Consider the following 26,297-nt stretch of genomic DNA (forward strand, 5'->3'; position numbering starts at 1 on the left):
AAAGAAATACTTACTCCACGTATAAATTATAAAGATAATTGTTTGTAAGGAAAGTTTGTATCACTCAAAAGAGTTCTTTTCATATTGAACAAAGAAATCCATCTTTTGAAAATTTCTAGCTGCAACCATCAATTGACTGCAAATAACGGTTCAATGCGCATGGTGAATTCCAGATTTCACACCTCCAAGAATTGATGCTTGGTAATCAATTGAATCATTTTCAAAATTGTCAGAAAACGTTATGGCAAGTTGGAATTGTTATTTCTTCAGTTTGCTTGAAACCATTGTCATAAACATCATTTACAGAACTTGGTGGGTGAATTCTAAAAACTCAGCAGCCATTTTATTTCTAGATTGTTGTGTCTACATATTACCATATATATATATATATATATATATATATATATATATATATAAATTAAATAATTATTCTTTATACCTACAGGCACGTGTTTCATGCTTACACAATCATCAGTGTAGGTGTGACAATTCTTGCTGGTCATGAGATTCAAACCCAGTCACGAAGCCACTTTTTGCACCATTTTCTAAGCCTCTACCTCACTTATTGAATCAGATAAAATCTGTAATCAGTGAAAATGATTGATTTCATTTTTTTGTTTGTTTTTCATACAACAAACAGTGACATTGTCGAACATAACTGGCTATTTAGAATCAAATATTTCCAAATTGTCAGCCAGCTTCATGACAAGTTGGAAAATTGTTATTTCTTCAGTTTGCATGAAATAATTGTCATCAATATCATTTACAAGACTTATTGGATACATTCTAAGAACTCAACAGCCATTTTCTTTTTAGGCTGCTGTGTAAACATATTACCATTTTTTTTTTTTTTTAATAAAATTAAAAATATTAGGGATGTGTTGAATTAGAATTTAAATGCACTCGAACATTCGACAAAACGATTAATCTGGCAAGACTCTGGAGATAATAGAAAATCGGCATTGCACCTGTATATACAATTAGACACAAGCCTATTAAATTGGAGGTAAATGGGAAATGGTTTATTTGTAGCAACCATGTTTATGCTTTGGTATCCAAAATGAAAATGCTAAAAATGGTTTCTGTGCACACATTTGCTTGAATTAATGAAAAGCAAAAACATAATAAAGACAATCAGAGGTATTTCTTTGAATTTATACATTTTTGCCATTTTTTATCATACCTATAAATGTATAAAAAGATGTGTACATATCATAATTCTTTATACCTACATTTCACGCTTATCCAATCATCAGTGTATTAGTGCTAGTCATGAGATTCAAACCCAGCCACAAAGCCACCTTCTGCATTTACAAGACTTGTTGGATGTATCCTAATAACTCGGTGGCCATTTTCTTTCTACGCCTCTGTGCTTACATGTTACCTATTTTTGTTAACACGTTATAATTAATTCTCGCGGGGTAGAATTAAATATTTTGGTCATAAGTTAAAGTGTATTTATTATTTAGTATTGATATAGCTTGATCGAAAAGGTTATTAATCCCCTTGTTTATTTTTGGGTAAAAACATGGTTCTTGGCCAGAATTTCCCTTATATTAAAAAAAAAAAAAAAAAAGAAATGTATGGAGGTACATATCCGTGACAATATGAAAATATTGTATTCCGAAAATCACTAAAATTGCTCAAGTAGTTTTAATTTTTATAAAGAAAATAATTTTTGAGTGATTAATAAGGATTCATAAATCCTGCAAGTTTCGAATTATGCTGAATTATCTCCTTTTGTTTTTAGATCGTTTTCAAAATGGCGAACAAGACAGCTGTTCCTCGTTTACTCATAATTTCATTTTTCTTATTTCAAAATAAAACTACTTGATCAATAATGTGATATTTTCAAAAGGTGTGTAAATCTTTATTTTTTGTTTTCAATATAGGGCGGATACTTGACAGGAATCAAAAATATGTATATCCATATATTCTCTCTTGAAAAAGAAGAAAAACTTAATTCATACTTATGTTGTAATCCGTACGAATTCCCATTAATCACTTAAAAATGACTTAATAAAATATAACTACTTGATTATTTTTCATGATTTTTGGAATATGATATTTCTCATTTCATCACAGATGTATCCATTATCCAGATTTTTTTTTTATTTTTATAGAAAATAATTGTCTTTTTTATTATTCTTTTTAGCAATTTACTATTAATTATAGCCATTACAAGCTGATTTTGATCTCCATTTCTAGAGAGTTTATTAAGGGGGAGGTAACCAATGATGAATTTTAAAGATGGCAGACAGACTTGATTCCTCAAGAAATTTGATTTTCTTAGTAAAAAAAAAAAAACATACTTGATTGATTTAAATCTTTTTGGGAATATATTTTCATTTCGTCACATGTATATATATCATACAAATTTTTCTTTATTTTTGTTTTTAATATAGAGGGAATTCTGGATACAAAATAAGTATTTTAATAAATTACCAATAATTTATAGATATTCATGGTATTAACCTCCCCCCCTACCCCCACATGTAATGTCATACACGGTTGTTTTAAGGCGAATGACTAATGGTTTTTACAGTCAGAAGTATATATTTATTTGTAAACTGTTATCCTCATCTTCATAAGTGTTGTTTCATTATGTTTTGTCAAACTCATCCTCTGGCCTTCTTCAGTGGCACAGTGGATAGAGGCGTTGAGTCTCTACGGTTCCAGGTGAGCATTGTCTGAAGATAGCGGTTTCAATCCTACCCAAAGCAGGCCAGAGGATTAGTTGGTCAAAACGTGGCGAGACAACAACAATGGACGGCAGTAATTATTGAGGATACAGTTAAGAGGCTCAGCATTCCTATCCTGTCACAGGTAACAATCACCTGAAGAAGGCCAGAGGAATAGTTGGCCAAAACATAGTGAAACAGCAACCACTATGAAGTTGAGGATAACAGTCCGCAGAGAAATAGACAAATTACTCATCTCAAAGGATTCTAATAAAAAAAATAAATAAATAAATAACAGGAGTACTTTCAAAAACTCCACTCTCTGAATAGATAAGTCTGCTAAAATTTAAGAACAAATGTAAGATTTATAAAAGCTTTCAGTTCATCTTTTTTTTCTTTTTTCTTGGGGGGGGGGGGCACCGCTTATCAAGGCCCTGAAGCGATTCGAATATAAGGGTTAATGAGTATTAGGTAGATGATCAAATAACACTAATGATCAATGATGGTGAAACTTGGGTAGGGTTTAATTATACAAGAGGACGGCTCAAAAATTTATTTACTTAAAAACAACCATGTTATAATCAGCTAGGAAAGCAATTCCACACTAATGGGTTACTCATGGAATTTTTTTTTTTTTTTTTTTGGTACATTGGTGTGCAAGGTGTTCCTATTTACTTTGCCTCTCCACGAGAGCAGAGTTAGACACCAAGGTTGTTTTTTAATGTGGAGAAAAAAAAAAAAGTTTCTCAGTCATTAAAGATTTCTCCTCCGTTAACTGAGAACAAAAAATTGAAATGCAGATTGACAGTTGCAGCTGGACAAGTAATCGCTGTGAAAGTTTTACAAAGGAAAGTTGGACCATGGATTGAAGCACCTACCATAAAAGTAACATTAGAGAAAAAATAGTTTCAACATCTCATGCTAGCCCATTTAATGTTATATGACGTAAAAGAAAAAATACATATAAAATACAAAATAAATGAATGAATGAAAATGTTGATTAAATATGAGAAAAAAGGTATTTTAGTTATAAACATGCACTGATGATGATGATGATGACGGTTGTGGTAGTGGTGATGCTGGCTGCAGCGATGGCAGTGGTAGTGTTGATAGATATGATGGGTTCTTTTGTCCGCCATCTTTTTTTTTTTTTTTTTTTTTGTGGGGGAGGGGATTTTTTGGTTTTGGCTGTCTCAGCCAGGGCATGCAATTTAAGATATCTGAAAGAGAGAGAGAGAGTGGGCAAGAAAAGCAAATGAGTCAGCCATACCAGTGATGGTGGTGGTGGAAGGGGATACATTGTTAGGTGGAGAGGGTGGGGGGAGTACTGTGTAGCCCAAATCATAAGACCCTGTAAGTGACCTTCACCAGTGTGGGAGGAAGACGGGGAAGAGGGTTGACCAAGTGGGTTTAAACTATGAAACTATGAGGAAAGATAAATGGGTATTTTTTTTTGGGGGGGGGGGGGTCCAGATAAAATATACCTGAGGGTAAGGGGAGTTGCAAAACTTACAAAAACTGAAGAGATTAAAGCCAAAAAGGAAAAGTAACTTCTTTCTAATCATTTTAACACACATATATATACACACTACGTGTATATACCCGATCATTGCCTGGTTGAAACACTGGCGGGCAGAGGTTTTAGTCACATACTATTTAAGATACACTGAATATCCTAAATTCTTACAATTTTCCTAAAAGTGAACCACATTGAATTCATGGAAGCATAAAACACATCCATTTTCATCTATGAAAATTAAAGGGGGGAAATAACTCGTACCTTAAAAGGGAAATAACTCAGTTTAAATAAACTTATTCTCGTTTTTAAAGGCTAATAATTGAATATAAATTAAATTTTCTTCATCTTCTATTACATAAAGGAGAGATGTCTGTTCGTGTGAATGTGCGTGTGTGTGTATAAAAAAACTTTCGAAATCCAAAGCAAATAAGAATGATTCTGGTACAGTCTTAAAGGAAAAGGACTCGGATGCATAATATGCGAAATTTAGAACAAAATATTCATTTTTTTTTTTTCTACCTTAACGCAGAACTTGATGGGGGAGGAGGGGGCACATAAAATTGTTTCTTTCTTCACCTTTTGGATACATTAAGTACATAAATTTGCAAGATCATGGTATGACCATCGCCGTGGCCAAATGGGTTGGAGGGTTATCCCAGTACTATTGCTTTATGTTTGTGTGACACCACGTGTGGACCCCGATAGACCACCCACCCCCAACATTGTGTGCCGTACATTTTTTTGTCAACTATTCTTCTAATTGCCGGATCGCCATTTTCTTGCTGATGACTGTCGATGAGAAAACACGCATGGGTCCACAAAGTAAAATAGAATAAAAAAAAAAAAAAAAAAAAAAAACAACGCTAATAATTCAAACATATTCGACGACTGGACCTGAGAGTATGTGTGTGTTTCCTCTGCATTCCGTCAAGTCATGAACTCATCTCAATCTGTTTTGCTGTCAGCTCTAAAAACTGTCCATTCGTTGTCCAACACTGCCCGTTATCAAGTCCGAACACCCATTCGCCGCAAAGGGCAGCTAGTTTTCAACTGTGTTCTCGGCGTCGCTATCTGAAGTCCCCCCCCACCCCGGCTACCCAGAAGCTGCCTTTCCCTCTCTAAGCATCTTATTGATACTCCTGTCAAGTGTAGTTGGTTCCTTTTGTTATCTGTTCTGTAGGTTTCTATTGTCATTGTCAAATCTAAAAGGTTCAATCTAAAAATACCTACAGATTCATTGTTTGCTATTTCCTAACTCTCTGTGTATTGTAAAACATTTCCTATCTGTCAATTGGTCCCCCCCTCTCAGCACTTAGTGATTCAAGTCAACTTCATAGTATCGCATTTGTTTCTCTACAATCTACTTCCTGTATATTTTAATAACACTAAATACACACTAAAATTCTAAGGCAAAGTTATGTCTGAGGAACTTCTTTTCCCAGTGAGTCAGAATTTGTAATAAACTAATTAAATATTTCTTTCCTCTCATATTATATTGTTTTTAAGTTCGAGTGTTGGGACAATTAATCGAATCTGGGAATAAAAAAAAAAAAAAAAAAAAAAAAAAATCAGTACTCATTGAAGTATAGGAACTGGTATCAGAATCAGAAAAAAATTGTGCCTATTTTCCAATGCCAAAAACGATTCTTTCAACTGCATTTGTTAGTTTTCCATGCTAATAAACGTGTAGCGACATATTAACGTTCATGTAAAAACAAATAAAAAGTATATCTTGCTCTACTTCGATATTGAGCACTCTTGTATGAACCTCGTTAAAAAATTCAGTGGTTGCTTCAGCCCTGGAAAATATTAACCTGGAATATTATATATGAATATCGGAGTCGATTAATGGTATATATCTACAACTTTTTTCCTATACACTTTAATAACACTAAACGCCAAAAGAATTCCGAGGTGAAGTTATCAGTCATGATTTGTAACAAATTTAGCTACGTCTTTTAGTTGTATTTTCTGTGGCTCATATTAAATGATGAAGTAATAAATATTTATACATCACCTTACACATTCACAGAGACTGTTTTATTGTATCAGAGCTCTTCAGTGTGGTTAGACATTTGATAATAAAAGCTCTACATATGTATTGAGTACTTTGGAAAAACATTCTTTTGTTTTTTTTAGTTTAACACATGTAAAATTATTTGATATATATGTGTGTGTGTGTGTGTGTGTGTGTGATCCATAGAGACCGTTTTGCTGTATCTTCAGTGGGGCTAGACATGTACCTTCCTGAAGCCAGGATCATCGAGTTTCCATGATTAAACTAGGGATATTTTGATACAATTGTCGGCCAAAGCTGCTCGGCTAATGATAACCACCACCAAAAATAGTTATTTCCGCCACCGCGAATTGTATACCAGCACCAATAGCACTACCTTCAGCCATTTTACAAAAACAAAACAAAACTGATATTTTCTTTCACAAACTAAAATTATAGATTAACCCTAACCCTTCATCTTTAATATAAATCTCACCTGTCTGTTTAAATGTATGTATGCTGATATGTCTGCCTAAAACTTTCAACAGAAGCGATGGATTTTCACAAGATCTGTATCGTTTTGAAGCTCGGCCCTTCGGATGACAAACTCCGAAAAATATGCTAAAAACATTAATTCCTTCACCCTCAACTGGACACTTTTCTACAGGGAGGGGGGGGGGTCACTTTTTTCGGCAATATTTTCAAAAGTCCTCCCCTCTTTTCGATTGACTAGCCTTAATTTAAACCTTCACCACTTCCAGTGTGGCAATGGATGCAACAGCACAGACGTCACTTTTTTTCACATTCTTTTCCTCCTTCGTGTTACGGGTTCGAGCCTGCCTGTCTACTACCACTTTTTTTTTTTTTTGCTCAACACACCTCCAAACACCCGGGCAACACCAGGCACCCAGGCTAGTTCTATAGAAAACATTTTTTCCTGAATTTTTTAGATGAGAATTGATCTTTAGTATTCTTTCGATTCTACAGACTACTGTTCTCATCTTAGAGTTTTATTTTCACAATGTTTCGGCTGATGTAACCTCCGACCTTCTCCAGATGTATCTTGCGGAACTCATGGAACTTGCAGGGCATTTCAAACGGAACACTTTATTTAATCCATGGGGGTAGCATGCTCTTGTTCTGCCAGCCATGACTGGGTAGAAATCCTAAGTAATTCACAACTTAATTTTTTTAGTGCCGTCCCGCCACATTGCGTAGTGGATAAATTACTTGGTAAAATTCAGTTGTAAATTACACACTTTTGGAGGTTGCAAGTTCAATCCGCAATACGGGTGGCACTCAACATACAATTGCAAATTACTTAGGATTTCTACCCAGTCATGGCTGACTGAACAAGAGAATGCTACTATTGTGGATTAGACAAAAGGTTCTCAATTCAAAGAAGATTACCAAAGGCAAGGAGTAATGTGTTTTCTAAGAATATAAAATAATTATCCTATCTATCGAATACATTTGACACCTTTATCCAATATTAAATAAGCTATAGATGGTTGATATGCTGGTAATAGTTAGCTAACATACTACCTTACTTCCGATATGTCTGCTACCGAAAACGGTGACAAGAAAAATCAGTTCCTTTTTTTTTTTCTCTCTTATGCTTATATCTCCGCTGTGCGTGTACTTTTTTTTATGTTTTAACAATTTTTTTTTTTTTTTAATAATCATTGAAAAGATTTTTTGGTCTCATTTTAATTTAGAATTATTGAAAATAGTTTATGTCTTAGTTTGTTTCTTACGTAACTTTAATCCTTATTGCCCTATCTTTTCACACACATACACATACGCACATAGTAAATGAATGACAAAAATCTATATGCCAAAGTTCATGATATTGACCATCTTATAATTTATTCCTTTAATTCGGTTGACATTTACAAAGAACTTTGGAATATAGACTTTTGTCATTTATTCTTTATGTTCTGTAATTACACTGAGCTTCTTAAATAAGGATTGGTATATATTATAAGGAAATAAGATATTTTCGCAGAAATATAAACATATGAATGAACTATATTGGAACTGCTTTTATGCTGTTACCTGGTAAATAAATAAAAAAAAATAAGTGAAATTCTGATTTAATGATTTTAACTGTGACACTAAAAAAAGATTTTAAAAATTTTTTTAAAAATCTTTTCAATAAAAAAAAAAAAAATTTTTTTAAACCCTAAATTATGGTATTTGCTTCTCTGATTCTGCAGAGTGTGGAACGGTTAGTGTCATACCAATATAGTGAACCTTGTTCATGTCTGTATAAAGATTAATATAAATAACTATTTACTATCAAGCACTAATACATATATATCCTATAAAAGTGGCCATTTGTCAGTCTGCGGAACGATTTCTACCAAACTATCCTGTCAAATTTTTTGTTTACACACACAAAACTTGATATATAGGGTATTTAGACATGTGGAACGAAATCGATTTGGGTTTTAGCTAGAAAAGTCGCGACTAAATTGAAATTTGGCAACAAATTTTGTGATTACAACACTAAAAAAGATTTTTCAAAAAATTAAAAAAAAAAAAAAGCAAAATTATAGCAATTGCTTCTGCAATTCTGCAGAGTGTGGAATGGTATATAACAGGGTTGTAGGGAGAGGAGAAGGGCAGGAGGAGTAGGAGGAGGAGTGCAATGGTCAACATTAGCGTCCATTGGCAGACCGAAGCACAGGCAACTGCACTAGTATATTTTTCTCAGTGTTTTGTTTATTTGTTTTTTTTTGCCCAAAAGCCTTGACCGGACACAGCAAGATTACCCACTCGGTCAATGAGAGAGAAAAGACTGTTACCTACCACTGAAAAAATGGGGTGGGGGGTGATTTCCGCCATAGAAAACATCTACAAGGATACAAAAGTTGGGGAAAAACAGATTAGATACGCAGCAGGTAATAAATTTAAAAAAAAAAAAAAAAGTTCTTATTTAGAATTCAACCTAATTTTTTAAAGAAAATACACAAAAATCATTATGATGTACATACACATCACGGAATGAAAATGTCATATTCCAAAAATCACGTAAATTAATAAAGTAGTTTTATTTTTTTACTAAGAAAATCAAATTTTGTAAGTAAGTAAAAGGGGACTGTCATATACTATTTAAGATAGTAATATTAATATAAAAAAAAAGCAAGTTCAATCCGCAGTGTGGGTGGCATTCAGAGTACAAGTGCACGTTAAAAACGTTAAGTTTTTGCAAAGTGTCAACATCTTCCTTTATATACAGTGCCTGGTATTCCAAAATGGTGACCCGTCTGGTACTGACCATGCTCATGATGGAAAAAAAAAAAAAAAAAGAGCAGATATGTCCACAATAATTTAAACTTGTCAGATCAGCCGAGTAATCAGCTATGGATTTCATATTAATTGCTTTAAATTGTTTAAAATAAAACTATTGATCAATTTCCGTGACTTTTCGAATATAACATTTCTGTTCCATGACGAGCATGTACATCATGAAGGTTTTTCTATACTTATGCTTTTTTTTTTCTAACTAGGTCAAATTCTAAGTAAGAACCAAGAAAAAAAAATACGTGGGGGGAGAGGCAGTTGAAAAAACAGGTAAGAAAATCCACTGTCCAGTCGTACAAGCGTTTTTTGACGACAGATTTATATCTGGTTCATTTTTTTCTATTCATTTCTCTAAATTGAAAAAAAAAATGCATAGATAGAATAGAATCACGGCTAGCACCTGTTTAAAAATAAAAAATAAATTAGATACAAAAAATAAACAAATGCAAAAGATTAATAACAAAAAAGAAAAATATTTCATAAAAAAATATTTGTAAGATTTTTTGGGGATACTTATACAGAATAAGGGCCATTTATATATAATATATCCTGGGTTACGCAGCCATGTTGGAAATTGTGAGTTGCTTCACAGGTTGGTTAATGTAAAAAAAAGTTCATGGGGTTATGGTTGATGTATGTCAATCACGGTAGCTAGGGTCAGTGGTGACACTTGAGATATCATTCAGTTTGTGGGTAAAAAAAAAAAAAAATCCATGAAAAAGAAAGAAAAGATAGCTTCCAAGTTTGGACAAAGCGAATGAGCAGTTTGCCCTCTGGTTTCAGACGAGACAGACATGTCAGAGGAGATGCGAAAATGCAAAGAAAACGCAAAAAGAAAGTTTAGGTAGACAGTGTGATGGCTTCGTTCACTCATTAAATGAATAAAAAATCCATGCCAGAAGATAGGCCTTGTGTTTTTATCATATGTTACTTTTCAGCATCGATCCGTCACAGGAAGAATGGATCAGAGAAGATCAAGAAAAAAAAAAAAAAAACGATGCTGTTTTACAATCATTCACTGTGCAGAGGGAGAAACTCTTAAAGATTTATTCGTTTTTTTTCATCTCATAATCTAGAATGCTCGATACGATAGCTTATTAAATCAAAACAAAAAAAAAAAAAGCTGCGACCAATTTTTTTAATGTAACAAAGTTGATAACAATAATACAAAATGTAGTTTGTATGCGACTATTAATAGAAAACCAACAAACCATCACTATTTTCATTAGATGAAAAAAAAAAAAAAAAACTGCAGCAATTTTTTTTTTTTTTTTTAATTAAAAAGTAAATGTTATTGTAAGGTTTTTAAAAGATTAGTCTTAACCTAAAAAATGAAACTCTTTAATAAAACAAGGATGAAACTTTTAAAGCTGCGTTTACAATTCCTCTACAACTATTGTCGCATTTTTATTTTTTTTATGTTAAAAACTATATGTTGGTGTTGTTAATATTATAAGCTTTGTTACAATAAAAAATGTCACCACAGCTTTAAAAGTTTCATCCCTGTTTTATTAAAGAGTTTCATTCTTAGTATTTTTTAAAGGTTAAAGACTAAATTTTTAAAAACTTTACCATAATATTTACTTTTAATTTAAAAAAAAAAAGTTTTTTTTAAATTTCCGCAGTTTCTGTTTTTTAAATGTTTTCTTCTAACGAAAATATTGGTTTTCTCTTCGTACAGATTACATTTTGTATTAGAAATGTTAACTTTGTTACACAAAAAAAAAAAATTGGTCGCCGCTTTTTTTCGTTTTGATTTAAAAAAAAAAAAAAAAAATTTCTGCACCGAGTGTTCTAAAGGAGATGAAAAAATGAACGAATCTAAAGTAAAAGTGTTGTCTCCCTCCTGCACAGTGAAGGATTGTAAAACAGCACCAAAAAAAAAAAAAGGGTACATGATTTTATTGCAATACGTACGCACACAGGAGAGGTGACATGACCACATCCATAGATATACATAGACTGACAATCTGTCGCGCGCACAGACACATACAAATACGATTAATATAAAAATAATAATTATGAACAAAGACAGAAAATCCTCCCCCTCACGACTTTATTACACCATGTTATCTCCAGAATTTTTCACATTCTTTTCCTCCTACGCGGTACGGGTTCAAGCCTGCCTGTCTACTACCACTTTTCTTTTTTTGCCCAACACACCGCCAAACACCCGAGCAATGCTGAGCACCCAGGCTAGTATATTTATATATGTGTGTGCCTCTATGTGTGTATGTTTACATGTGTGTGTAGATGCATATGTATGTTTGCGTGAACTCTGTGTGTATGCATGTGTTTATTTCCATGTATATGTGGGGTGGAGAGGGCTCCCGTAAGCCATGGTGAAAGCAACCCCTCTAGGAGAAGCAAATCTGATTTAAAAAACCATAAAGCAGGAGACCAGTACCCGCATTAAGCTGGTCTGCAGTTTAACTTGTTGCTGGCTATCTTGCTCTTGCTTGATCAACATTTTGAACCGAGAGAGAGATTTAGCTGTCGTACAAAGCTAAATCTCTGTAACATCTTTGTATAGATACTCCCTCAGACATTTGTCTATAAAAAATAGTCCTATAGCAGTGGAAAAGTTGTGACGCGTGTAGGCTTTAAATGCTGGAAGCATGTAATAATTGATCTGCCATCATTATATGTATCCATGTGTGTATGTACGTATATGTGTACGTATGTTTATATGTGTACATGTGTATGTATATGTATATATATCAATATGTATATGTATATATATGTTTGTGTCTATGTATATATGCATATGTGTATGTTTGTGTATAATGCATAGATATGTATATGTAGTTAAATGTATGTGTATATATGCATATGTATATGTATTGTGTATGTATGTAAATATGTGTGTATGTTTATGGATATGTGTGCATGTTTATGGATATGTGCGTGTGTGTATGCGTATGTATATATATGTATGTATAGCAATGACAGTCTTCAGTGTCATGTTTGCTTGAGTGTGTGAATTCGCCAGTACCACTAAAAGTCATGTTAGGGCTCATGGACTTTAAGTGAGGGAGTGGCACTCGTCTGACAAGACGTTGAAATCATCATATATATATATATATATATATATATATATATATATAAAACAGATTCTCCCATCGATTTCGACGCATGAGGTTCACACAACTAAATCGTCAGAAACCCACACAGATGATTTGTTTATAATGGTGAAGGTTTTTGCAGAACCATCCACACTTTTTGGATATTAATTTTTTTTTTTTTGACAATCTCAGTCAATGCAATGGCTGCCACAAGACAAAACTTTTGTTTGGCATATTCCAGTATTTTACGTAAACCTGTTCAGAAAATTCTGATAACATGGTTTTTATTCTGCAGGAGCACCAATTATTTTGCATTTCCAAAATTTTGGCCAATTTCCAAATTCGACAAAAAAATTTTTTAAAAAAAACCCATTCATCTAGTTTTCCATGTTCAGCCTTGTTTAATTCAATTTTTCAAATTTTTTTTGTTTATTTCTTTTTTTTTTTTTTTGTAACATCAACCTTTTTGATACTATTTAATTACTTAATACGGAGTCTAGTGGTTTCAGTAAAGATTTTTATTTTCAAAAATCATATTGTGGGCTAAGGTTATACATTGGGACCCTATGTCAATAAGTAGAGATTATATTAACTAGTATGAATTTTGACATGGATCACATTAGTACATGTCAGGATAACCTAGTAGCAAACAGAAATAGTGTGATTGAGGGGGGAATTCTAAAGGTTAGCTCCCTAGACAAATGCAGGTGTTGAATGATATTACAAAGAAATGACATCTGCACCAGTTTAAAGTCAAAGGCATAATTTTTTTTTTTTTTTTTTTAAGATATTATTTGTCAAGAAAATGACAACTTTGTGGGCGTTGGTTTTATAGTTTTATCGGGACTTACATACAGACAACTGCCCTTTATATAATAGACTAGCGGGGGGTACCCGGCATGGCCCGGAGTGTTTGTAGGCGTGTGTTGGGGGGGGGGGGATCAAAACAACTGTTTAAGAAAAAAAAAATGTTGGCCTGGTGTTTGAAGGTGTAAAAGAAAAAGTTTTATTAGGAAAGTAGGCTTGAACCCCGAACCTTTAACGTGGAGATGGAAATGAAATGGAAAAAAAAAACCTGGGACCTAGCCATCTCGGCCACGAGAGAAGAGGAATGAAAAAACCTCTGAATTTAACTTTTATAAAATGAAATTAACAGGTGCGAGAACCTAAAGTCGCGTGATGTTTGACCTTGAAACATGACGCGGCTGCAAGCCAGTTTTCGCTCGTTTTATACTGAAAAGCGAAAGATACACAGGACGCTCTAAAAATCTGGAAAAAATAGCATGTGAAAGTCGGGCAAATTAAATAGACAAGCGACCCCCGTTCGTAACTCATAGATTTAGACGTGATATAAAAAGTTTTAAGGAATGAGCCGACCGAAAAGTCCAGCGAAAAAAAGCTTTTTACAGACATACACAAAAAGCGAACATACATCCATACACACATTCTCGCTTTTATATTTATAGATGAAGCTAACACTATACTATTAGTTCTATTAATTGTACTGCCTGCCAATGCTCAGTATATGTTCTGTTGTAATGAGACCATCCTCCCAGGCACTATTTACTTTTTATTAGGAAAGGGGAACTAGTGCATCTTTTGTTGTCATGAGATCATCCTCCCAGGCATTGGGAGTGTCTATTTAGTAGTTTTATAGTTTTAGCTGAAAATACATATTCCCAAAGAAGCTTCAAGTAAATCAATGAATAAAGGAATTAACATTTTAATTTTCTTGCTTTTGTTTGAAAATTGAAAAAAAAAAAAAAATTCTTAATAAATAAATAAAAATAAGATAAAAAATATAAACACAAAATCATTCATGAAAAGATGGGACGACAAAAAATAAAAAATAAAAATAAAAATAGGGCCTCCCAAAACATGTAGGAAAAAATATTTAAACCACAAAGAAACAATGTCCATAAAATGTCCTTTCTTTATTTTAATTCTGTTTGCATTTCCGTAGGGAAAAAAAAAAAAAATGGTTTTAATTTCAAAGCAAAATTTTTTTTAATCTCGTCTGTAAAACAAGCAAAACAATTTTCAAATTTAAAAAAACAAAAAAAAAAAAAAATGATTTTTGTTTTTTAAAATCCATTTTAGAAAAATCCCAACACAATATACATATTGTTTGGATTCTATAAACTACTGTTTTTATCTTGAGTGTTAGTTTCATGTTTCAATCAATGTAACCTGCTTAAGGTGTATCTTCTCAAACTCAAGAATCTTTCTGTTGAACTTGGGTTTAAGGCTCCAAAATTTGTATTAGAATTGTCCACAAAGACGCAGGGGATAGAGTACATTATAAAAAAGGAGGCTAAAGGTTCAATCCTCAGTGCGGATGACAACTGCGAATTACTTAGGACTTCTACCCAATCATGGTTGATGGAACAAGACCATACTATCGCTGTTGCATTCAAAATATACCTGAAGATGGTTGGAGGTTACATTGACCGAAATGTTATGAAAATAACAGTCAAGATAAGAACAGTAGTTCGAAGAATCCAAATAATACGATTAATTAATCCTTATCTAAAAAATTCAGAACTGTAACAAGAAGTTGAACTGACATCGTTTTAAAACGTAACAGTAAAAAAATGGAAAGTTAAAATGAAAAAATCTATTTTGCATTATTCAGATCACAATTCTCATCTAGGTCATTATGTTCGCATCATTCTTCAGGTGAACTTTATTTTGAAGTCGAGAACCTTTTGATCAAACTTAAGAAATCTGAACAGCAATTTGCAATTGTATTTTGAGTGTCATCTGCACTGAGAATTGAATCTTCAACTCTCAGAAGAATGTAGCTTATGACCGAATTTTATCAAGTGCTTTATCCACTATGTCACAGGACGTTGTGGACTAGAAAGAGTCTGATTTTATATAAATGAAGACTTGTTGGGTTGGGATTATTTGGGGACGTTCATAACTATGCGTCTTCCCCTTTCCCCCCCCCCACTCAATTTTGAAACTTGTAATGATTACCCAGCATTGAACAACAAAGTTAAAGTGTGTATCTTTCTTTTAAAATTCATCCCTCTCTTTTCTTCCTTATCATATTTGAAGGAGTGACTATCTTGCTTGCCATTTTTGAACAAAAATATCAAAAATAAGGGAGATAACTCCACAATGATTAAAACTTGTGAGATCTACAAATTCCCATTGATTGCTTAAAAACTATTTTTCTTCATAAAAACAAAACTAGCTGATCAATTGACGTGATTTTTGGAATATGTTTTCGTTTCGTCACATACATACATCATACAGATTTTTCTTCATTTTTGTTGTGAAATATAGGGGAAATCAATATAATAATCCAAAAATAGCTTTAGTGTGAACATTTTGTGAAGGAAGACAATTAGCTTAATATAAAATATATATTTTTTTTTTTGGGGGGGGGGGGTAAATTCTTACAAATCTTAAAGATTTTTTTGCTACTCAATGACAAACCATTAGAGTCATGTCGGTGTTATTTTAGAGTTCTCCCCCTGATACTAGTTTCGTTGCCAAGAATTAAAGATTACCCTACTAGCTGGAGTTAGGAGAAATGGATTTATATCTTTCCTAATGAGAACAGTACAAATATAGTACAATAATCCAAAAACTACTTGAAAACAAAGTCCACAGTTCCCGTCTGAAACAATTGCACCAGCACCACTTCCAGCAATCATTACGGAGGGGGTAATTAAAAAATGCAAGAAAAAAAAAAAAAAAAAAAAAAAAAAAATTATTCAAATCAATACAGTACAAAAAACACAGCAGAAAGAGAAAAAAAAACACAGCAGAAAGAGAAAAAAAAACACAGCAGAAAGAGAAAAAAAAACACAGCAGAAAGAGAAAAAAAAACACAGCAGAAAGAGAAAAAAAAACACAGCAGAAAGAGAAAAAAAAACACAGCAGAAAGAGAAAAAAAAACACAGCAGAAAGAGAAAAAAAAACACAGCAGAAAGAGAAAAAAAAACACAGCAGAAAGAGAAAAAAAAACACAGCAGAAAGAGAAAAAAAACACAGCAGAAAGAGAAAAAAAAACACAGCAGAAAGAGAAAAAAAAACACAGCAGAAAGAGAAAAAAAAACAGCAGAAAGAGAAAAAAAAACACAGCAGAAAGAGAAAAAAAAACAGCAGAAAGAGAAAAAAAAACACAGCAGAAAGAGAAAAAAAAACACAGCAGAAAGAGAAAAAAAAACACAGCAGAAAGAGAAAAAAAAACACAGCAGAAAGAGAAAAAAAAACACAGCAGAAAGAGAAAAAAAAACACAGCAGAAAGAGAAAAAAAACACAGCAGAAAGAGAAAAAAAAACACAGCAGAAAGAGAAAAAAAAACACAGCAGAAAGAGAAAAAAAAAACACAGCAGAAAGAGAAAAAAAAAACACAGCAGAAAGAGAAAAAAAAAACACAGCAGAAAGAGAAAAAAAAACACAGCAGAAAGAGAAAAAAAAACACAGCAGAAAGAGAAAAAAAAACACAGCAGAAAGAGAAAAAAAAACACAGCAGAAAGAGAAAAAAAAACACAGCAGAAAGAGAAAAAAAAACACAGCAGAAAGAGAAAAAAAAACACAGCAGAAAGAGAAAAAAAAACACAGCAGAAAGACAAAAAAACACACAGCAGAAAGACAAAAAAACACACAGCAGAAAGACAAAAAAACACACAGCAGAAAGACAAAAAAACACACAGCAGAAAGACAAAAAAACACACAGCAGAAAGACAAAAAAACACACAGCAGAAAGACAAAAAAACACACAGCAGAAAGACAAAAAAACACACAGCAGAAAGACAAAAAAACACAGCAGAAAGACAAAAAAACACACAGCAGAAAGAGAAAAAAACACAGCAGAAAGAGAAAAAAACACACAGCAGAAAGAGAAAAAAACACACAGCAGAAAGAGAAAAAAACACACAGCAGAAAGAGAAAAAAACACACAGCAGAAAGAGAAAAAAACACACAGCAGAAAGAGAAAAAAACACACAGCAGAAAGAGAAAAAAACACAGCAGAAAGAGAAAAAAACACACAGCAGAAAGAGAAAAAAACACACAGCAGAAAGAGAAAAAAACACACAGCAGAAAGAAAAAAACACACAGCAGAAAAAAACACACAGCAGAAAGAAAAAAAACACAGCAGAAAGAAAAAAAAACATGGATGAAAAACATTACAATTTATCAGTAAAAAAAAAATTTGATAATCAAATTAAACAAAGAAAAAAGAACGATACTAACCCATCATCGGCTGGCGGACATCTATGACTTGCTGACGTTTCGGCGGGGGTTCACTGCCGGTCATTCCTTGCATCTCCTTGGCCTTAGCTTGCTGCATCTTGGCCTGCAAACACACAGTGGAAGGAAGAGATGAGGCAGGAGTGTGGTCGGCAAGAGCCACAGTGTGCTGGGCTGATGACCCCAGGGGTCCAGTGTTTGAGCCCAGTACGAACTGACGGGCAAGTATCTACAATAATGATGGGGAAGCAACTCAGTCAAAACTTGAAGATAAACTTAAAAAGAAAAATGACAGCGGTTCAAAAGGAAAAGACATGTGGTTGGAGACAGTCAAAAGATTCTAGATAGATATATATATATATATATATATATATATATATATGCACATATACAACAATAATTCTGCTGTTAACCTGTTTTCTTTTAATGCTTTAAATGGGGAAACAGACGACACGGAAGGGAGGGGTACGGGGAAACAGACGACACGGAAGGGGGGGGTACGGGGAAACAGACCGCACGGGAGGGAGGGGTACGGGGAAACAGACCGCACGGGAGGGGGGATACGGGAGGGGGATGCGGGGAAACAGACGACACGGAAGGGAGGGGTATGGGGAAAACAGACGACACGGAAGGGAGGGGTATGGGGAAAACAGACGACACGGAAGGGAGGGGTATGGGGAAAACAGACGACACGGAAGGGAGGGGTATGGGGAAAACAGACGACACGGAAGGGAGGGGTATGGAGAAAACAGACGACACGGAAGGGAGGGGTATGGGGAAAACAGACGACACGGAAGGGAGGGGTATGGGGAAAACAGACGACACGGAAGGGAGGGGTATGGGGAAAACAGACGACACGGAAGGGAGGGGTATGGGGGAAACAGACGACACGGGGGTGGGGGAAACAGACGACACGGGGGTGGGGGAAACAGACGACACGGGGGTGGGGGAAACAGACGACACGGGGGTGGGGGAAACAGACGACACGGGGGTGGGGGAAACAGACGACACGGGGGTGGGGGAAACAGACGACACGGGGGTGGGGGAAACAGACGACACGGGGGTGGGGGAAACAGACGACACGGGGGTGGGGGAAACAGACGACACGGGGGTGGGGGAAACAGACGACACGGGGGTGGGGGAAACAGACGACACGGGGGTGGGGGAAACAGACGACAAGGGGGTGGGGGAAACAGACGACATGGGGGTGGGGGAAACAGACATGGGGAAAATAGAAGGAAAAGAGAGTGGGTAAAGAAAAGATATGGGAGATAAAAAGAGGAGTGTGGGCTGAACAGAGGAGGGGATGAAAAGTGGGTATACAGCAATGGTTTATTCACATCACAATGTGTTTCAATTTTGTTAAATCCTTTTTTTCATGGAATTATGTGAATACTTAAAAGTGAGAAGAGGAAAAAAAGAATTATTATAACGTCACAATGTTTTATGGCTTTGCGAAATCCTTAGATTTTAAAATCTTTGTAAAAACATGTCAAACTTAACTTATATATATAACAATGCATACAACAAACACTGACCCAGCAGATCACTCGGGCGGGTAGCCTATATATCTGCTAGATATTTTAGACAAAATGTATTTCAATATAAGTAAGCATTATTTTTATATGTAAAACTTAAACAATTTAAATTTAAAAAATAAAAATGATACACAATAACCAAATGTCCAAATCAATAAAAACTCATCTAACTGCCACAACTGCAAAGAACCTTTTCTTCCTCCATAAGCCTGACATTAAACAAAATTCTTATGAACAGTTTGTTTTGTTTTTTTTACTACATCAACTGCTTAATATTATCGCGGATGGTACGATTGCAGACAACCTCTTCCGACTAACACGCCATAGTATTGAGAAGGCAAACAAAACCAAATGATTCTTAGAGATTCCTAAATTTTTCAAGGAGTGTTTTTCACCATTTTGGTTGCAACTGTTCTATTCTTTCGGCATTTTCCAATTGTCATTTTACAATGGGAGTAACCATTTAAGAGGTTCAAACTGAACCCTTTAACTAACTTTAACAGACGATACAGGGGGGGGGGACAGACGACACGGGGGGAGGGGTATGGGGAATGTAGCTTACGACTGAATTTTATCAAGTGTTTTATCCACTATGCCACGAGACGTTGTGGACTAGGAAGAGTGATTTTATATAAATAAAGACTTGTTGGGTTGGGATTATTTGGGGACGTTTATAACTATGCGTCTTTTTTTTTTCTTTTTTCTTCTTCCTCGATTTTGAAACTTGAAATGATTACCCAGCATTGTCTGGGAGGAGCATTGGACAACAAAATAGAAAGTTAAAGTGTGTATCTTTCTTTTAAAACTCATCTCTCTTTCTATTCTTCCCTATTATCTTTGAAAGAGTGACTATCTTGCTTGTCATTTTTGAAAAAAAAAAAAAAAAAAAAAAAAAATCACTCAAAAACAAGGGAAATAACTCCACAATAATTAAAACTTGCGAGATCTACAAATTCGATTAAGGTCGCTGGCCTTCGGGCTCAAATCTAAGTATAGTATCTGTTCTGATGCGAAACTTAATTTGTCCTCAGTCAATGTAAGGGAAACTCTTTTATACCAAGGCAATTTGTATTTTTGCTTACTGCAAGAGTGCCCTTTTTTTTTGGGGGGGGGGGGGCTCATTAAAAACGACCTTGTGTTACGTGTTGCTCTAGTAAAAAAATAAAAAAATATAAAAGACTTTATGTAACATCACTTGGAAAAGATGCACCAATTCATCTAGTTTGGTAGAGTGTCCAGCCAAGTACTGTTGCTAAGAGAAGGAACACCTTTCCTCATAGGAGTCAATGTTTAGACATGCTATAGTTTGTTTATTGTAGTCTTTTCTGAATTTTGACAAAAATTCGTCTAGTCTGGTATAGTATCTAGCTAACTGTTATTACTTGAGATTGCAGCACTACACCTCATATATGAGCCAGTGTGTATTATAGTTGTGGGAGGATGAGGGGGGGGGGTCTTATTTGGGCTTTGACTACTTTGTTATTTTGAATATTTGGTAAGGGTTTACTTGTAGAGTGAACTATTCTCATGTTTAGTTTGTCTTGGCCAAACGCTTGTTCAAAGAGTCCGAATTACAAGGCGACTGCAGTTGAACTTTAAAACGTCACAGTTTATCAATTTTAAGATGGAAAAAAAAAAAAAAAAAAAAAAAAAAAAAAAAAAAAAATCAAAGAGACTTTTTTTTTTGAGCTAAAGAGGAATTTCTTAACTTTTGTTTTCATTTCGATGTAGTTAAGTTCCCAGAAATCAAGACTTTTTTCTGGGGCTAACATTGGATTTCTTTACGAGATACATAGATATACGAGTCCTCTATCAAGATTCTCATGTACCTCTCAAACGTTGAATAAAGAAGAGAAGACCATTAATTTCCCTCTCCCCAATTGACTAGTTAACTATGCTATAGTGTATACTAGCCCGACTTTGCCCAGTTGTAAAATATGCTTAAATATGATATTTTAATTTGTCCAGATTTTGGATATATTATTATAGAGTCATGATTTCAAAAGTAAAAAAAAAAAAGAAAAAAAATATTTGGGTGCCATCGGCTAGAATCGAAACCAAAAGCAAAACTATAGCATTCAAAGCTGGCACCATTACCATTGTAACGACATGACACGCATATGAACTGATTAAAAATAAACTAAGATGAATGTACAAAATGTATAACGATTTTTTTAAATCTTGATGCATTTTTGGCCGCTTAAAACTATTTTAACTGGCTAAAGACCCATAAAAGAACGATCCACAAGAAAATCCAATCATTTGAGGCCCTTAGTGCCACTCTGAGACTTTCAGTGTCGGAAGAAAGAGTTTGAAAATCTGAAGACAGACAGAGTTTTATTAATTAGGTTTCTTGTCTCTTCGTCTTACCAGATTCCACGATAAAAATTTATCTAGTCTGGTAGAGCATCAAAACTAGTGCTGTCACTTTTTTTTTTTTTTTTACAAGAGTTACTAGTTATCAAGGCCCAAAGGCCACTCAAGGATAAAGGCAAACGAGTGTACAATGGTTATCGAGGCAGCAACATAGTAATTGTCAGTTGTAGAAATCAGGTATAACATTGGATTTGAAGACAACCATATTGTAGTCAGTTGGAAAGCAGACCCGCAGAACAGTTTCCCATGCGAGCAGCTCTAGGAAAAAAGCTTTATTCATAAAATTTGGGTTTAGATTTGCAGTTTAATAAATTCTGGGTTCTTTAAAATTCAGGAGAGCTAATTTCTCATAGATAGTCAAGCTACTGTTGATTTTATAAAATTATTTTTATATACAATGGCTTGAATTAAAGTTTTATATGTAAAAGTCAAGTATCATGGTTCAATTGTGTTGTAACCAGAAACATCCATCTTAAAAATGCCCCTGTCTTTTTATTGTTTCTATTTGTTTAAAAAAAAAACAAATATTTTCCACGGCCTGTATTAATGATGAAACGATAAATATTTAATGATTTTAAACTACCCATAAAACTAAAATCTAGAGAGTGTATTTTTACATAAGTTTATTTTTTACATTTGCGAAAATATATGCACATATTACACAGGTTTTTATGCTAGTCAGCCAACCCATAAAAAAAAAAAAAAAAAAAAAAAAAAAAAAAAAAATTATATTTAGAAGTTTAAAAAGAATCTGAATCAGTAATTGCATCGGAATCACCAAACATTGAAATCACTCCATCACTGTCATATACAATCTTCTGTGAAATGGTTTTAAAAAAAAAAAAAAAAAGGTACAAGAATGGCAAAAGTTGAAAAAGAAAGCTGACGGATAGTTGCCACAACTTACCATATTTGCTTGATTCTGATCCATTCCCATTTGCTGCACTTGGGGTTGCACCTGGCCAGCAACCATATTCATTCCTCCTGGCATCTACAAAAATTTAAGAAATCACCAATTTGAATCGAACAAACATCAAAATTGACCAAGTGGAGTGAACGATTTTCCGTTGAAACTTTTTAAGGAATTCAATTCTCTTTTGTTGATTTTATGTTCTCCAGCACCCCCTCCCCTTATTTTTTTATTTTTACAAGATTACAAAGTTTGTGTATGGGTTACCATTTCTGTATTGACACTATTTCTCTATCCTCTCCTTGCATGTCCACTTTAGCGATGGATCAAAAGCCCCAGGTGAGCCTGGGTTGTCAATAAAAAAAAACATTTTAAATACAGAAATTGAGGAATGCACTTAATTATAAAGTAGTGTTTGCTGATTGTGCTGTATAGTTAAGAGTAAAAAAAAGAGTAAAAAAAAAAAAAAAAAAGGAGTAAAAAAAAAGAAGCATAAAAAAAAGAAGCATAAAAAAAGCATAAAAAAAAGCATAAAAAAAAGCATAAAAAAAAGCATAAAAAAAGCATAAAAAAAAGCATAAAAAAAGCATAAAAAAAAGCATAAAAAAAGCATTAAAAAAGCATTAAAAAGGCATTAAAAAAAGCATAAAAAAAGCATTAAAAAAAGCATTAAAAAAAGCATAAAAAAAGCATATAAAAAAGCATATAAAAAAGCATAAAAAAAAGCATGTAAAAAAGAAGCGTTAAAAAAAGCGTAAAAAAAGCGTAAAAAAAGGCGTAAAAAAAAGGCGTAAAAAAAAGGCGTAAAAAAAAGGCGTAAAAAAAGGCGTAAAAAAAAGGCGTAAAAAAAAGGCGTAAAAAAAAGGCGTAAAAAAAAGGCGTAAAAAAAAGGCGTAAAAAAAAGGCGTAAAAAAAAGGCGTAAAAAAAAGGCGTAAAAAAAAGGCGTAAAAAAAAGGCGTAAAAAAAAGGCGTAAAAAAAGGCGTAAAAAAAAGGCGTAAAAAAAGGCGTAAAAAAAAGGCGTAAAAAAAAGGCGTAAAAAAAGCGTTAAAAAAAAGCGTAAAAAAAAGCGTAAAAAAAAGCGTAAAAAAAGCGTAAAAAAAGCGTAAAAAAAAGCGTAAAAAAAAGCGTAAAAAAAAGCGTAAAAAAAAGCGTAAAAAAAAGCGTAAAAAAAAGCGTAAAAAAAAAAGCGTAAAAAAAAAAGCGTTAAAAAAAAAAAGCGTAAAAAAAAAAGCGTAAAAAAAAAGTGTAAAAAAAAAGCGTAAAAAAAAAAGCGTAAAAAAAAAGCGTAAAAAAAAAGCGTAAAAAAAAGCGTAAAAAAAAAGCGTAAAAAAAAAGCATAAAAAAAAAAGCGTAAAAAAAAAGCGTAAAAAAAAAGCGTAAAAAAAAAGCGTAAAAAAAAAGCGTAAAAAAAAGCGTAAAAAAAAGCGTAAAAAAAAGCGTAAAAAAAAGCGTAAAAAAAAAGCGTAAAAAAAAAGCGTAAAAAGAAAGCGTAAAAAGAAAGCGTAAAAAAAAAAAAGCGTAAAAAAAAAAAAAGCGTAAAAAAAAAAAAGCGTAAAAAAAAAAAGCGTAAAAAAAAAAAAAAGAGTAAAAAAAAAAAGCGTAAAAAAAAAAAGCGTAAAAAAAAAAAAGCGTAAAAAAAAAAAAAGCGTTAAAAAAAAACGTAAAAAAAAAAAAAAAAAAAAAAAAAGCGTAAAAGAGTTGGAGAAACAAAAACCAGAAAAATCCTAAACATTTTTCAGCATTCACCAATAACATGAATATGCACCTGAAGATAGTCGGAAATTATAATGGCTGAAACGTTGTGAGAATAACCAATAAGTCGAAACAACCCAAATAATACAATATTTATCGATCCTCCTCTCAAATATACAACTAATAAAATAAGTTTTTTTATACCTACATGAGCGAGGTATTTATACATCCTATGTGTTTTTTTTTGTTTTTTTAAACTTGGAAGTCACCACTTGTCAAGGCCAAATCCCACTCAAGGATAAGGGTTAAGGAGTAAGGTGGTAGTGTAGTAATCGTTGAAGACTGTAAATTGGGTAGAATTTGATGATGGGGACAGCTCAGCAAGAACTTGTTTACATTGGATATCATGTTGTATTCAACCGGGAAGCAAACCAACGCAAGCAGTTTGGAGAAAGAAGCTTTGTTCATAGAATCTGCATTTAGATTTATGCACAGATAGAGGGAAATCATATATAGTGATTGTAGTTAGTCGAGTGTTTTTTGGGAAAGTTTGGCAAAGAGGAACAATAGATTGGAGCTCAGTCAAGCTGTTATGAATATAAAAACCAACAATTTTCTTGTTGGAAATGGTACAAATCAAGAACTTTCCAAACGACACTATCCTCTAGAGAGGAGGAATCTTATAAATTTTCCTAATGTCTGTCTGTGTGTATGTGTGTGTGTGACGTGGTTTATCTCAGCCTACAGGCAATCCACCCAGGCAAGTAAGGTATTGAAATGAAGCTTATGACCCAGCGATGTTTTAGTGATATTTATATCCATGTTTGGTGTATGAAAATGCAGAAAAATAACGATTTACTACACAACGTTTTATTTACTGGATATTTTTCCGGTACAAGGACCCAAGTTTGCCCAGCTGGGCAAACTTGGGTTCTTGTTATCTTAAATAATCAATAATCAACAGATTATGCAAATTATTTCTTTCCTATAGGAGTTACAAAATCCACATTGTTACTAGGTTTTGACTTTGCACAAACCAAAAAAACATCCAACCTTTTTCTGGTCACCAACAACCCAATGAAACCTAAGCCATTTAACTTATTTTTCTTACAAATGCTTTATAAACAAGAACAATCCTCAATTTCTACTTTATTTGGCATTGGAGCATGCGACCATTCTTGAACAAGATCGTCATCCAATAACGTTTTAACATCACGGAAATTAACTTACAAAAAAAAAAAAAATTAAAAAAATAAAAAAAAAAATTAAGGTCAAATTTTTTTTTTTTAATTACATTTTATGGCATTCAAACTGTTGCAATATTTTTGGTCAAATATAAATTTGGCCGATTCTATTTATAACCATGTGTCATAAGGACAGAACAATCAGATGACAGAACAGTTTTATAAAAAAGTGAATCTGGTTGAATTTTCAGCGTTTCTATGTCAAAACTAGAAAACCATTAAGTTTCTGCTAATCATGATTGGATTAATTCTTTGCCTGGAAAAGCTTTTATGCTGCTATTTTGTTTTTGCTTAAAACTACATTTTTCGATTTTTAAGAATGAACTCAAGAACTTTATATATATGCAGACATTAGAACTAATCTATAATAAGCTAAGGCATTTAATGTTTGTACGTAAGTTATCACCTTGCACACATTAAGAAAAACAAAAAAGAAAAGAGAAAAAAGAAAAACAAAGAAAAAAAAGAAAGGAGAAAAGAAAGAGGAGAAAAGAGGGAGAAAAGAAAGAGGAGAAAAGAGGAGAAAAGAAAGAGGAGAAAAGAGGAGAAAAGAAAGAGGAGAAAAGAGGAGAAAAGAAAGAGGAGAAAAGAGGAGAAAAGAAAGAGGAGAAAAGAGGAGAAAAGAAAGAGGAGAAAAGAGGAGAAAAGAAAGAGGAGAAAAGAGGAGAAAAGAAAGAGAAAAAGAGGAGAAAAGAGAAAAAGAGGAGAAAAGAGAAAAAGAGGAGAAAAGAGAAAAAGAGGAGAAAAGAGAAAA

The 26,297-nt window shown here is 33.4% G+C and overlaps 1 protein-coding gene across 35 annotated transcripts in view; it reads right to left on the reverse strand.

Moving 5' to 3' along the window:
• The window catches only part of LOC145266555 (mediator of RNA polymerase II transcription subunit 25-like), a 192,523-nt gene that overhangs the window by 92,088 nt on the left and 74,138 nt on the right, over positions 1-26,297 (reverse strand). For 10 of the 35 annotated variants that reach the window (XR_013864748.1, XR_013864750.1, XR_013864751.1 and 7 more), the window contains 2 exons: positions 22,603-22,686; positions 17,785-17,887 (listed from right to left, as the gene is read on the reverse strand). Coding sequence is in view for 26 of the 35 variants with exons in the window: in XM_080122360.1 (XP_079978486.1) it covers positions 17,785-17,887; positions 22,603-22,686 (187 nt within the window). In the remaining 9 variants the exon portion in view is untranslated. Of the gene's footprint in view, positions 1-9,010; positions 9,056-17,784; positions 18,011-22,602; positions 22,687-26,297 lie in introns of all 35 variants that reach the window. The other 25 variants (XR_013864744.1, XM_080122342.1, XM_080122340.1 and 22 more) reach the window with 3 other exon arrangements.

This window comes from Euprymna scolopes, chromosome 41 (genome assembly GCF_053919585.1).
Source record: "Euprymna scolopes isolate OS-2025 chromosome 41, ASM5391958v1, whole genome shotgun sequence".
Lineage (NCBI taxonomy): Eukaryota > Metazoa > Mollusca > Cephalopoda > Sepiida > Sepiolidae > Euprymna > Euprymna scolopes.